This window comes from Cetorhinus maximus, chromosome 24, assembly GCF_964194155.1.
Source record: "Cetorhinus maximus chromosome 24, sCetMax3.hap1.1, whole genome shotgun sequence".
Lineage (NCBI taxonomy): Eukaryota > Metazoa > Chordata > Chondrichthyes > Lamniformes > Cetorhinidae > Cetorhinus > Cetorhinus maximus.
In genome coordinates, this window is record NC_135902.1 from 35,653,285 (window position 1) to 35,667,862 (window position 14,578).

Sequence of the window (14,578 nt, forward strand, 5' to 3'; positions counted from 1 at the left end):
ACCCGTTTCAGTTGACTCTTAATGCCCTGAGGGCAACTAAGGTTGGGCAATACACACTGTCTCACCAGCTATGTACACATCTCAAGAACATGTTAAAGAAACCAAAGCTTTCTATAAATGGAATCTTTACATGTAAGGCATTTATGTCCGTTTATAAACAGTTCATCTTAAGCCCTTATGTACTGATTGATTAGGACAATCAATAAATCTCTACAAGCAACTACAATAACTTTGAAGGTTCACTTTTCTGTTGGCATCCGAAATTAGGTTTAAATTTGTTCAACAATTCTACAAGGGCTTTCTTGAAACTTATTCACTAAGATGTCTTTGCAAAGTGGAGATGATTAATAAAATTGGTAACGAGGTATCTTTCACCTTAAGTTTAATTTTCTAGAACTATTATCGTCAAGGTGTAGAGCTCCTCTAATAAGAAATCCACGGCTGTATAGAAGTTAATGTTGAGGTTGTGCATTTTCGGAACTCTAACTCTTATGAGTGTCAGCCATTCCAGCACTCTTGCTTGAGTCATAAGGTTCTGGGTTCAAGTTCCACTCCTTACTTGAGCACAAAAATCATGGCTGACACTCCAGTGCAGTACTGAGGGAATGCTGCACTGTTGAAGGTGCCTTCTTTCATACGGCATATCAAACTGAAGCCTCATCTGTCTGGTCGGGTGGACATAAAAGACCCCATAGCACTATTTAAAAACAAACAAGGGCGTTATTTTGGCCTGGCCAATATCTATCCCTCAATCAGTATCACCAAACAGATTATCTGGTGATTGCCATATTGTTGCCCGTGGGGGCTTGCTGTGCATAAATTAGCTGCCACGTTTCCTACATTACAACCGTAACTACACTTCAAAAGAAGTACATTGGCTCTAATGTGCTATACTGAACTATATTGCTATAGTCCAATAAAAATCATCTTGTCAAGAACAAAGGCATTGCCATGTTATTATTAATGAAACTGACTGTGAAAACAAGTGATGATATTTAAATTTCAGTAATATTCTTTCCGTCTTCGTTCTAAATGCTGAAAAATGTATTCCTTGAAACATACTTAAACAGACAGTTCTCTAATCATGAATCTCTGGTGTTAAAGATTATATTGCCATATTTTTATTTGTTTCACAGATGCTCAGTACTTCTGTGTACTCTCTATGCAAGTCTTTTTACTTTTCAACACAGTACAGTGAGAAGTGGTAGGGTCTAAAATTATGAACAATAATCCAGAATCATTGATTTAAAATAAAGTCAGGTGCAGGGAAGCTGGAAAAACAGTCATTCCCAGGTAAATCTTAATTTTCATTCTCCCCTCCCCACTCCCCCAACTTAATTCTACCAGCAACTAGAATTGCCAACTCTGAAAGTTTCATCATGCGACCTCCTGCCTTCAAAACCCCACTTCCACCATTGGACGGCTGTCAGGCCTGTCAGCCAGTCAATAATGGTGGGTTATAGTATCTCTTAACGAGGTCTTATGGCGTACTGGGATAGTGACCCTGTCTTTAAGTCAGAAGTTCTGGGTTTCAGTCCCATCCCAGGACTTGATGTTCAAGGAAGATGCATTCATAACACAGCCAAACAGGTTGAGTTTCAACCTGCAAATCCTTCCAACACATGTCGATGGTAGAGCAGGAGAGATTCCTGGTCAGCCAAGTGAGGGAAAAAGAGTTGGAGCCTCTACCATTACTATCCATAGCTCCAGACTACAACATACATGTAAAAGTGCATGTTACCACAGAAACTTGGACACCCTGAATGATTTGTAACACACCACTACCATAATATCTATTAACCTCTACACTCCAGAAACTGCTTTGTTCATTGCATGGATAATCCGAGAAACTAATCTTTAAATTCTGGGAGGCTCAGGGAATTTCCATGAGGGTTAGCAACCTTACAACAGCTAGTTTCAAAGCAGCTGGTGGGAGAAGGTCACCTGCCTGCTTTTCCTCACATTCGAAGATAATAGTTAGCAGTATATCCAAAACAAAAGAGAAAAAAACAAAAGAGCAGTTACTGGCTATTCAAAAAAAATACAGATAATCACTCCTGGGCAGAGAAAGATAAATTTGCTGAGGGGAAAAAAGGGTCATCAGGAATTAACCTTCAATTTTTATTTTTAAAGGATAGAATAGTAAACTGCATAGCAACTTCAAGGATTCACAACTAATTCATGCATTCTTTTCTCTGATGATTAATTTATGGAAAAAAATTGCTTTTAACCCACACGTCTTCAAACATAAAATATAGTCAGGTTCCAAGAACTATAAATTCACTCTCTGGCTTTCTGATTGGTATTGTAATGTTCTATCAGCAGAGCTGTAAAACACTCATAGGGCATTCATTTTGACTTACATTCTTTCCCCAGTTGTGGCTGTCATCACATCATAGCCATATGTGTCCTCGGGCACTTTGTAATTGGAAGGCCAGAGATGAAAAATTGATATAGCCATTGATGCTAAAATGTGGAAAAGTATGAAATTTAAGATAAAGGGCACCCTCCTGGAAAAAAGGAAGTTTTGAAGGCTGTATAAATTAACAGCTGGTCAAGGTAGGTTGTTTTGTATATGCATATACAAGACCAAAAGCATTCAAAGGCCTCTCCAACTACCCAACACTTACCAATAATTCTTATTTATCCTTATGTTCTTGTTATTTAGTGTAAAGGTGGATTGGCTATGGTAAATTGTCAGTATGTGCGCGTGTGTGTGTGCGTGTGTGTGCCCTGCAATGGACTGGCATCCTCCATACTGGGTGTATCCTCCCTAGTGCCCATTGCTTGGTGGGAGAGGCTCCGACTCCCTGCAACCCTGAATTGGATGAAGCAGTTCTGGAAAAGTGAGTGAGTGAGTGTACAAGGTACTACTTTCTTTCCTTTGGTTTGTGAAACAAAGCTGTCATTCTCTTACACACAAACAAAAATTGCTGGCAAAACTCAGCAGGTTTGACAGCATCTGTGGAGAGGAAGACAGAGTTAACATTTCGAATCCGTATGACTCTTCATCAGAACTAAAGAGAAATAGAAATGTGGTGAAATATAAGCTGTTTAAGGGGGGTTGGACTGGATGAAGCTGGATAGAGGGCAGTGATAGGTGGAGGCAAAGGAGAGATTGCCAAAGATGTCATAAACAAGAGGTCAAAGGGGTGTTGACGGCGGTGTTATTAGCTAAAGGATGTGCTAATAGTGACATTAAGGGTAGAAGGCAGGATGAGCAAATGACAGATGGCCCTAGTGCAGGTGGGGTAGGGGGAGGGGATCGAAATAGGCTAAAAGGTGGAGATAAAACAATGGATGGAAATAGATAATAATAGAAATAGGTGGGAAAAGAAAAAATATATAAAAATTATTGGAAAAAAGGGGATCAAAAAGGGAGTGAGGATGGAGGAGAGAGGTTATTATCTGAAGCCATTGAACTCAATGTTAAGTCTGGAAGGCTGTAAAGTGCCTAATCGGAAGATGAGGTGCTGTTCCTCCAGTTTGTGTTGAGCTTCACTGGAACATTGCAGCACATCAAGGATGGACATGTGAGCATGAACAGCAGAGTTGTGTGTTGAAATGGCAAACGACAGGAAGGTCTGCGTCATGCTTGCAGACAGACTAAAGGTGTTCTGCAAAGTGGTCACCCAGTCTGCGTTTGGTCTCTCCCATGTAGAGGAGACCGCATTGGGAGTAGACAATGCAGTAGGCTAAATTGAGGGAAGTGCAAGTGAAGTGCTGCTTCACTTGAAAGGAATGTTTGGGCCCTTAGACGGCAAGGAGGGGGGAAGTAAAGGGCCAGGTGTTGCACCTTCTGTAGTTGCATGGGAAGGTGCCGTGGGAGGGGGTTGAAGTGTAGGGGGTGATGGAGGAGTGGACCAGGGTGTCCCGGAGGGAACGGTCCCTACGGAATGCCAACAGGGGGGTGAAAGGAAGATGTGTTTGGTGGTGGCATCATGCTGGAGTTGGCAGAAATGGCGGAGGATGATCCTTTGAATGCGGAGGCTGGTGGGGTGATAAGTGAGGACAAGGGGGACCCTATCATGGTTCTGGGAGGGAGAGGAAGGTGTGAGGGCAGATGCGCAGGAGATGGGTCGGACACGGTTGAGGGCCCTGTCAACCACCGTGGTGGAAAACCTTGGTTAAGGAAGAAGGAAGACATGTCAGAAGAACTGTTTTGGAAAGTGGCATCATCGGAACAGATGCGACGGAGGCAAAGGAACTGAGAGAATGGGATGGAGTCCTTACAGGAAGCAGGGTGTGAGAAGCTATAGTCAAGGTAGCTGTGGGAGTCGGTGGGCTTCTAATGAATATTGGTGGATAGTCTATCACCAGAAACTGAGACAGAGAAGTCAAGGAAGGGAAGGGAAGTGTCAATGATGGACCATGTGAAAGTGATGGAGGGGTGGAAATTGGAAGCAAAATTAATAAATTTTTCCAGGTCCAGACAAGAGCACGAGCAGCACCAAAGCAGTCATCGATGTACCGGAGAAAGAGTTGTGGGAGGGGGCCTGATTGGACTGGAACAAGGAATGTTCCACATACCCCATAAAGAGACAGGCATAACTGGGGCCCATGTGGGTATCCATGGCCACACCTTTTATTGTTGTCATTCTCTTGTTGGTCTGAAGCTAACTGGGCCACTGCCAAATCAATAAGCAATGGATGCAGTTGAAAAATACACCACCCAGCATGACAAGTAACATAGAGACCATAGTTAGGTATTGATTCAATACCTGGTTGTGATCAGCTGAGCTAGCTGATCACAACCAGGCAACAGTAAGGAAAGTACAAGTGGTGCTGTCTGGAGAGGATAGATATAAAATTAGCTAGGAATCTTCTGTCTGATAGTTATACAGAGGAATCTACTGGAAATGTACATTTGCAAACATTACCTGAGAAAATTGTGCTGGAATTTGCCATCAGTGGCAAAGCAATGGTGGTCATTGCTGAGCTCAAAGAAGGCTATCTGCAAAGCTCTCGCAATCTCTGATGTGGATTTTCCCTTTGGTACAAAGTCAAAGAGATCTCTAGATGTCAGCATCAGTGATAACAGCATGCAGGATAAGCAGCCAATTGCATTAAAGTATTCTCACAGAGAGCAAACTAGGGTGTCAAAAGCATGGATTACCTTTCAGTTTTAATTTATATTTTTATATAGCAAAATTCAATGAGGTCTAACTGGGTTTTTAATGGCAATCTGAATAACTTTTTTCTCTGAAAAGAATTTTATATTTGTGGAATGTTGCTAAATGTCTTCATTATGATTAGTTACTAGATTTTTAAAGTTAGATTTTATTTTTAAAAATTTGTTCATAGCATTTCAGTTTCTTCCTTAACCCCTATATTTATGTCCTAATCTTTATTTTGCTCTTTGTAATTTTTTTAAAAAGTGATTTGATTGCTGGTGCTTTTCATTTCCTGGCTAGCTGCCTGTGAGAATTCATGAATGTGACTGGCTGCTTAAACAGTTTGAGGAAATCACTGCAGATTGATGCTAAGCATCCCCATTAAATTAAACTAGAATCAGTTGCACAGCAAGAAAGTTAAAGGTCTCACCACAGAAGTCGCTAGATCTCTCAAAGCCGCTTTCTTTGAGGTCAGCGTTGAATACCCTTGCTTTATTGATGACCACAAAATCCCGCCCATTGACGACAGCCTCTGGATTTTTCTGCGCATGTGTGAACTCCCTAAATTGTTGTCAGTTTCAATGGAGTAAAGACAACGGACGATGCTGCCAGACCTGCTGAGTTTTTCCAGGTATTTCTGTTTTTGTTTTGGACATTGACAGATTCCGTGTCATTACCACTGCAAAACTCTGGCTATTGTTCTTAGGTTGTCAAACTGCCTGTTCGCTATCTGTTCTCAAGGATAAAGAACGGCACTTCAGTTAGGTGCTGGCTGGTGTGTGTGACATTGTATCCCAACATGAGTCAGTGCCGTCAGGAGAGATGGGAAGAATAACATGTGATGCAGCAGAGGCAAAAAGTATGATGATTCGAATCTTAAAGGGGCAAAATTAATGACAGATATTTTCCATGTTCTAATGTATTCAGACCAGGAGGATATATTTTTCATAAAATAAAGATTAAAAATACCTCAGAGCACATACCGTTTTCTGAAAACTACATACCAATATATTGAATGGCCAGATGTTTTCCCCCTGTAATTTCTAATCTTGAATACAGTTGTTAATTGCACAATGCCATCTCTGATTATAAATATCTATTTTTTTTCTATTGTTCATTTGGAAAATTCTCTTCACTAGCAGATTCACCCAAAACATTAAACATTTATGTTCAAAAAATAAAATACAGACTACACTGTTAGACATTAGACATCTTATACAGACAACATTTAAATGGTAGTAATTAAATCTATCGAGACAAAGCGCAGACAATCTTTGTAGAATGGTTAATTTCAAATAAAGTCCTCTTCTACAATTATTATTTTAAGGAAGATCAGGTGTTTTGATACAATTGGCGTAAATCTCAGAATAATGGGCACTACATGTATGTAAGTAACAGAAGAGCGGACATAAAATATAAGCCCTAAATAGAAAAAAACTCACACACTGGCAAATATCTGAACAATCGCTGATTTGGGCAGTACTTTTTTTTTTAACTGTTGTATGGGGTGCCCAATAGAAACATTGACTCATGCTCGCAGACCTCTTCCTAATCCTTACCAAAGGTTACAATTAGCAGCATCAGTCGCCATCAGATTGTAACTGAAGTACAACAATTTTCATAATTGGCATTCATTAAAATCTATATCTCTATTCTGTGCTTCTCTGATATTGTATACTCAACAGAATTATTGCCTTGAGGAAATCTAAAGTGAAACGTATATATGGCCAATAGCAAAATCGCGAAAAGGTCAATAACTCCCATTGCATTCAAAACTTCATAGGGAAAAACGCATGGCCACTCACTTCATGTAATGAAGTGTGTAACCTGAAGTTGAAGTCTGACAAGGGATTTCGGAGGGAGAGTGTGAAACTGTACGTTGGGTGCCCCAACCCAGGAAAGCAGTGACTACGATGCTGTTATGTCGCCCCGAGATCATATTGTCTGGGACCAGAGCCATCTGAAACGGTCCTTAAAAAGGTATCTCTCAGCTTCATGGTGCTTCTCTCCTAATTGGTGGCCCCTCAATCCTTCGTACAGTTTCAGACGATGCATTTGAGGCACAGCCCTCTCTCTCGCGCGCTTTTTCCCCCCCCTCTTTGCCTCTCTACTCATTCTGTTAACGCTCAACTCTGCTCTTGCAGGTAGATCGCTGGTAAGTTAGGTCCCGATATATTCCCTGGACAAATAGACCCCACCTGTGAAAACCACTAAAACAAAGATGTGAAGAACGCGTGCGATGCACCCTGTTGCCCTTGTGGATGTCAGCACAATCTGGTAACAGACCTTGGGCCACCGGTTATTCTCTATCTTAAAAAAGCATTGTTGCCACATTGTGGAGTCTGTGAGCAGGTGCTGTTCTTGGACTAGTCCGCACGGGAAACATGTTCAAAGGTAGTTTCTGCGCTGCTAGGGAAAAGTTTGCAATGCAGCACATTTTATCTGTTGCAGGAGGGTTTTAACCTTAGCTTTTCGTTACAAAAGCTAAGCTTTCGTGACACAATTATAGAGAAGTATCCAAACTACACCGTGGCGTATTCTCCGATCAGTATCGCATTTTGCCCCTCTAAAGACTCCCCGCAGTGGATGACAAGTCCCATTTAAAATATAAGGAATCCCAAATTTGACTCATTATAATTTTAATGCGCGGAGGGTAGTTTCTTTGACCAGGAACCGCTTTTTTTAAAATAAAAAAAAATTGAACTTGTGATTTCCGTGTTCGAAGCACTTTGATGATCAATCCATTGCCCCCAAGGTGTGTTTGAACAAAATGAAGAATTCGCACCATGATTGGCATCAAAGCACTGACTGGGCAGATTGATGCGGCCAATAATCCACAAGCAACAGCGCAGGCTCGCTCCCTAAACCTCTGACAGCCAAAGTGGTTCACAACAAGCCATCCACTGTCAGAAAAGACTAACGAGGAAACCTCACGATTCCTCGCTGCGTCGGGAACATCCTGATTTACAAGGGGTCAGCTTGAAAAGGTGGCACTGCACTTTCGAAAATATCACTGATCAATCTTGTGAACACAACGATCAGCCTCTGGGATCAGGTAATGTTGGCGGTGGAAGTTGTCAAAAGCATCGCAATAAGCTACAATGAATGAGTTCGCCGCTTGCCCATATTTCAAATGACCAAAGAAACGTGCTGCATTTCAAATTCCAGCTGTACAAGGAGCGTGGAGAGAAGTGCCCATTATTTGCTCCAAGAATAATTTTTTTTAAAAAAACCCCGCCACATTCTGCCTGAACTAACCCTCGCACAAGAAGAGCTAATTGATCTGTTTTAATAAGCGGTCATTTATGTTTAAAAGACGTGAAACATCGATACACAGAAATGGAAAGAAACTGTCACCCCCCACACACCAAAACGTAATTAACTACAACCGAGTGACTCCCATTCTCAATTCCATTTTACCCGCTCATTCAGTCCTTTAACCACAATTCGATGGGTTGACCACCCCCATCTCTTAACTACAACTGGAAGATTACCCCTCTCCAGCTGCCGCTTGTCACTCTCCCTCCCCAGCGTCTCTGCATTCCCATCTCCTCTCCCTTTTCATCCAATATTTTGATTGCCAAGTCTCCCCCTCCTCCCTCCTTTACTTACTTTTCTACTGTTATGTTAAATGAGAGATCGACATCTGTACAAAGTCTGTTCTCACGTTTTGGCCCTTTTTAGTTCATTCAATTTTATTACACCTTCCTACGTTGCTACTGTTTTAACACAGATCCACCGTGTTGGATGAAGCAGATTTGGCTCTTTATTCACAGGTGTTTGTTTCCCCCCCCCCCCCCTCCACCACCCCAAGACAGGTCTCCTCACCACTGCCCCCTCTCAACTGGCCCCTGGAAACTGTCAAAAAGTCACACACGCTGCAGGATCCTTTGGCAATGCTCGCTTAAAACGGTGATATCGGAACACAGATCAGCATTGCACCAGCTCCCTTTCCTCTACTTATTCCGTGCAAAAGCAAAACAGCAGCTTTAAATTCTGTCCCGCTAAACAAGCGGCGAGCCGGGCTCTCACCGGCTCCCAAATTCAACACTGCCCGCATCCTTTTGAGTCAAGCTGACGCCCCCGTCAAAATGCACCATCTCGGTCGGTCTCTCTCTCTCTCACCTACCTTGTGCTCGTGTTGCAGCGCTGTTCAGAAGTAAAAAAGCCACCCAAAGGCAGGTCTCCAGCCCCGGCTTCCTCCACATGGTCAAACGGCAGCTCGGCAGGAACCTTCTTCTTTCCGCCCCCCCCCCCCCCCTCCACAACCAGGTAGATCCTGTCCACAACCACACACACAAAATAAAACCTTGTGCGCCTTTGGAGAAGCCGGCACGATCCAGCCGGGGAGGAGGAGGAGGTGGTGGTTGATGTTGGAGGTGGTGGTGACGGTGACGGTTGGTTCGACAGGAGAGCGGTTGAAAAGGGGCGGCGAGTCCTAACCGTTGGCGGGGGGTGAGGGGGGGATCTCAGTGCTCCCAGAGCCGGGCAGACAAGGGGCAGGGGGAAAGCCCGAACTCGACACGACCCCCTCCGCGCCTCTCCCGCAATAAAACCCCTCGCCGTGTTTCAACTGGACATCAAACTTGCTGAAACTTCCAGGCACTCTTTGGTGGAAGGGCTGACAGTTGCCCCACTCCCCCCCCCTGCTCCTGCTCTAATCCATGTGCTTTGGGACCGGGGGTGGGGGGGCTGCTTTTTAAGGTGAATCCTCAAGTTGCTTCCAGACTCTGGTTTTAGTTTGAACGCTTCTGGCTGACTTTTTCTTTTTAGCAGCCAAGAGGCTGAAGAACAATTTCCAGTCTCCCCATCCAAATGGACCAAAGAACTAATTCCTGGTGGTGCCTGTGGCTGTGGCTGGGGTGGGGGGGAAGCGAGGCCAAAGGAAAAGTTTTGACTGGATCGAGTTGTACCCCCACCCCGTGCGGGGGCGGCTCTCCAAACCCCCACCCCCTTTTTTTTTCCCCTGTCACAGGGGTGTCTGGAAAGGCTGCCACAGGAGGGAGGGTCTTGTTGGACGAACGATGCTGCCGCTGCTGCCGCCGCGGGTTTTTGCTGCTCCAGAACAAGGAGCTCGGATCGTGCTCGGCTGCTTTGGCCGGGGCTCCTGTCACTCAGCAACCGAGGGGAGGGGAGGGGGGCGGGGCCCAGGCTCGCGGAGACCCCGCCCTCTCTCCGCCCCCCCCCCCCCCCCCCTCCGGAGGTGCGCGAGCGTCAGGCACAGAGCGCGCGGACCTGCGAGTCTGCGCACAATGGTGAGGGGAGGGAGTGGGAGGAGTTGGCGAGCCCGCGCGGGCTGGCGAGTCTGCGCAGAATAAGGGGGGGGAGCACGCGCGGGATCGCGAGTCCAAGGGCGAAGAGCGGGTTTGGCGGTTCGGGGCTCGCGGCTGCGCAGAGTCGGGGTGGGGGGGGGAGCGCGCGCTCGCTGGTTCGCTCGCTCGCTCGCCCGCCCGGCCGGCTGGCTGGCCGGCCCACCAGCTGCTGCTGCTGTTCTTTTTCGCTGCTGTCAGCGCCACCTGGACGGGGCGCGGGGAAGTGCCCATAATCCCGGAGCGCGAGGCGTTGGATCCGGACAGATACACCCGCTGCAGAGGCGCATTCATATCAGCTGGAAAACGACAACACATAAACATTACAAACGCGGCGTTGCATTTATTGCACTTTGACACCTTCGAGTTGTTTAAACAAATAGACCAGTTTGCTCGCTTGTCCGGATTTTGCGAGCGAGCTGGTTTCAGCGTTAGCGGAGATCTGTATCTGCATCATAAATCCTCCTCTGTGTATTTGAATAACACGTTCAAATTGAATAATGTGCTCATGAACTGGCCAGAAACGGACGATCTGATCAGTCACCAGGAGGGGAATAGAAAGTGACCGAGCTCTGAGAGACCAGGAGAAGTTCCTCAAGGTGGGCACCACACAGAAGTGGCCATGAATCATCCACAAATACAACCAGCAAAATGCTGGAAAACTGAAACCAAAACAGAAAATACTCAGCAGGTCCGGCATTAGCTCAGGAGAGAGAAACACAGTTAACAAGTGGAATTTATGGGGCCATTGGGAGGAGAGGGCGGGTGCAGGGGAAGCCACAAGGAAGGTGGAGCGCCTCTCCAGCTCTACAACCCCCGGGGACATCTGCCCTCCTCTAATCCTGGCCTGTTGTGCACCTTTGGTGGCCGTGCCTTCGGTTGCCAAGCCCCAGGCTCTGGAATTCCCCACCCCTCACTTCCTCTACTCTGCCTTCCTCCTTTAAGACACACCTTAAACCAAGCCTTTTGGCCATCTGTCCTAATACCTCCTAATGTGGCTTGGTGTCACACTTTGTTTTAATGCTCCTGTGAAGCGCCTTGCAATGTTTCATTACTTTAAAGGTGCTATGTAAATAAGTTGTTGAATGTGACTTTGTAATGGCCCTTTAGATAAAGCAGTAATTCTGAATACTCTTCTAGATTCTAAAGTTGAAATAAGACAGTATAAAAAGGGGGAAAGGCCATTTCGAAAGTTTACTCGTGGGGCAGAATTTTCCATTCTGGCGACCAAGTCCGGTGGCAGGCGGGAAAGTTGGCGAGATTCCAGCTGGGTGGCGGGGTGGGTGAACATGCACGATCTCCTGCTTTTCAGCTCATTCATTGTGAATCTGCAAGGAGCTCAGCAAATCTTGAGGCACGGTGGGCAGGAAATCACTCGCCCCACTGTTATCTCATGGGGTCAAATGTCCTGGTGACATATTTAAATGGCACCCAAACAGATATTAACTCACTGCAGGCCAGGAGTTCCTACAGAGTCCTACAGGTACTGGAGAAGCTAGCAGATGTGAGAAACCACATCCCTGGACATACGAGGGTGCCTCCGGCATTGCTTTTCTCTCATCTCTCAATAGGAGCACTGCCGGCGATACAGCCATGGTCAGGCCAATGCTCGCCATTGTAGTGGTCCATGTTCACCAGCCTCTTGACCTTATAGAGGCCCCACTGCCTCTTACTGCTCAGGCCCTTGCTCCTACTGGCCTTGTGCCAACCTGCGATGGGCTCTTCTTCTCCTCATCTGGATGAGAACCATCACCAAGACAGGATTGCCTGCAGCCTGCATCATTGACACCTCAGTGGATGTGTGAATGAATTGAAGTGATACATTAAGTGAGCATGTCCTCTATAGGTTTTCCTCCATCTCAATGCCAGCAAGCAAGCCCTTCACCTGGCCTCCATCTAGATGTGACATCCCCACCCCATCTCTTCCAGTTAAAGGACATCCTGGAGGACCTGAGATGGGTATTCCTCCTGTTCATACATGAATGCATATGGAGACATTGCTCTTTGACTAGGGTGATGAGAGCCATGTGCAAGAAGTCTCACGTGGACATTTTTCTGCTTGTCTCCACTACCCTCGAGATTCTATAGAGAGACCATTGTCTTGGCAGCATAGAAAGACGAACCGCACAGTCCCTTGTCAGCCATGATCATTCACCTGGGAGGATGGAGGTTGGAGTCGCGAGATGACTGCCGTCTACCAGCTGTGCCCCTTGGAGGCATTCCACCTCCCTCCATTCATCTCTGCCTCTTACTGCAGCTGATGGCATATGGCACAGAATGAATGGCAGCTCCACACCTTGCTGAGATCTCAATGTTATGAAACCCATGAGTCGGGACCAAACCTGCTGCAATGTGGTCTTCACCATAGAGAGGAGACCACAACTGAGCATCTTTGACATCCAGTTGCCTCATAATTATTAGGGTGTCTCTTTAGTCGACCACTTGACTTGTGCTGGCCTTGAATTCCACCCACCCGAAAAGACCCTCCTCCCACCTCAAGGGATCTCACTGATTGACTAACTGCGCGGTCAAGGTCAGCTTGGAAAAATGGTGTGTGTCACCTTTCAAACTTGCTTCACCACCTTCTACCCTCCTCCTGTCACCCACCAACTTCCCCACATCACCATAGACCCAGTCAATATCATCGTTCCTCTCCTCTCTGTCACCCATGAACGTCCCCCCATTACCCTGGACCCCATCACAATCGACCTCCACATGGTTTTTCTCCCCTCAGAGCCAAAACCCATTACGGTCCCCATTCCCACCCTGACCCTGCTGCTCCCGTTATCTGAGCCGCCTGCCTTGTCCCCCTCCGTGACCCACCCAATGAGACCTTCACCGACCAGAATCTCACCCTGGATCTGCCACCCTACCACATCCCACCCTACCCCTCTGACTGTGACTGTTCCCTCCTATCATCAATACCCTGAGTTCTACCCCCAGGACCTCACTGTCGACACCACCGACTCCACCCTTTGAGACACTCCCTCACCCCTTCCATGGACACTCCAGCCCCCTGCTCCCTTCCCTGGACTTTTTCCCCGCCCTTCCCCGGACATTCTCCTCATCCTTCCACCGTAAGCCTGCCTCCTCTGCCCAGCTTTTGCTCTGCCCTCCCACCCCTGACTTTCCAGCCTTCATCTGCCTTCCTTGTTCAGCCTTTGCTAACAGCATACAAGTGAAGCTATGCAAGGTCCCCGAGGAGGAGAAATCAACATCTACAGACTTCGAATTCATTGATGAACTGAAGCTCACCAGGTGCACCCCACTTATATACAGTTGGGAAACAGACCGTTCTAAATCCTCGCTGGCAGGGCACTTAATTTGGAGGGGGAACATAATTCCAGTGAGTTGGCTTCTTAATGAGCATTCATGAGTTGCAGATGAACGCAAATGTGGCTCCCAACGTAGATCAGCAGGAAATAGATCTGACTTTAACCTGCCATCAAAATCGGGAGAACAAAATTCCAAACTAATTTCTTGCCAGCAGGAAACTGACTTTTTCCATCACGCCAAATTTAGTGCCCCCGCCCGCCATGATTCCCACTGCTAGCAGGAGGGGAAAATTCCGCCTGTGGAATTTCTGCTGCAGCAGCAAACACGCTCCCTATGTTTGGCAGTCTCTGTGGGAACAAGGGAGATAGGGTTAATGTTTCAAGTCAGAAGTGGTTCCTATCACCATGAAAGTTTAACTCTAGCTTCCACAGGTGCTGCCTGATCTGCTGAGTATTCCCAGTTTTTAGTTCAGATGTCCAACAGCTGAAGTGTTTTGCTTTTTACAAGCCTATGTTTACTTAATTTCCCAGGCAAATTTCCAAACATCGAACTTCCCTAAAGTTAATATAAACCTGGGCAATGTTTCTCTTATATTGAATTACAGTCTCGCTTTTGCTTAATCTACAATGAATAGTTAACCTTACCAGATAACATATGTTTTTCTATCCTTGCATAGCAGCTGCACTGGATATGATGGAGGTGGCATGATAATTACTTAAGGTGCAATGTGTTGGACATCGCTTAACAGGTATGTGCTATTAAAATGATATTTTGGCAGCATATTTCAAGGGAATACACCATTTCCTACTTATGTAGAGGTAAGATTGACATCTTTTTGATCAATGCTTTTGGATGAACACTTAACAAATCTTCCATGGC

At 45.9% G+C, this 14,578-nt stretch overlaps 1 protein-coding gene across 1 annotated transcript in view; it reads right to left on the bottom strand.

Moving 5' to 3' along the window:
• Positions 1–9,391, bottom strand: part of sdk2b (sidekick cell adhesion molecule 2b) — a 981,988-nt gene extending 972,597 nt beyond the window's left edge. The window contains exon 1 of the mRNA XM_078571006.1: positions 9,244–9,391. Coding sequence (XP_078427132.1) covers positions 9,244–9,322 — 79 coding nt within the window. The 5' untranslated portion in view covers positions 9,323–9,391. The remainder of the gene's footprint in view (positions 1–9,243) is intronic.
• Between the last annotated feature and the right edge of the window lie 5,187 nt (positions 9,392–14,578).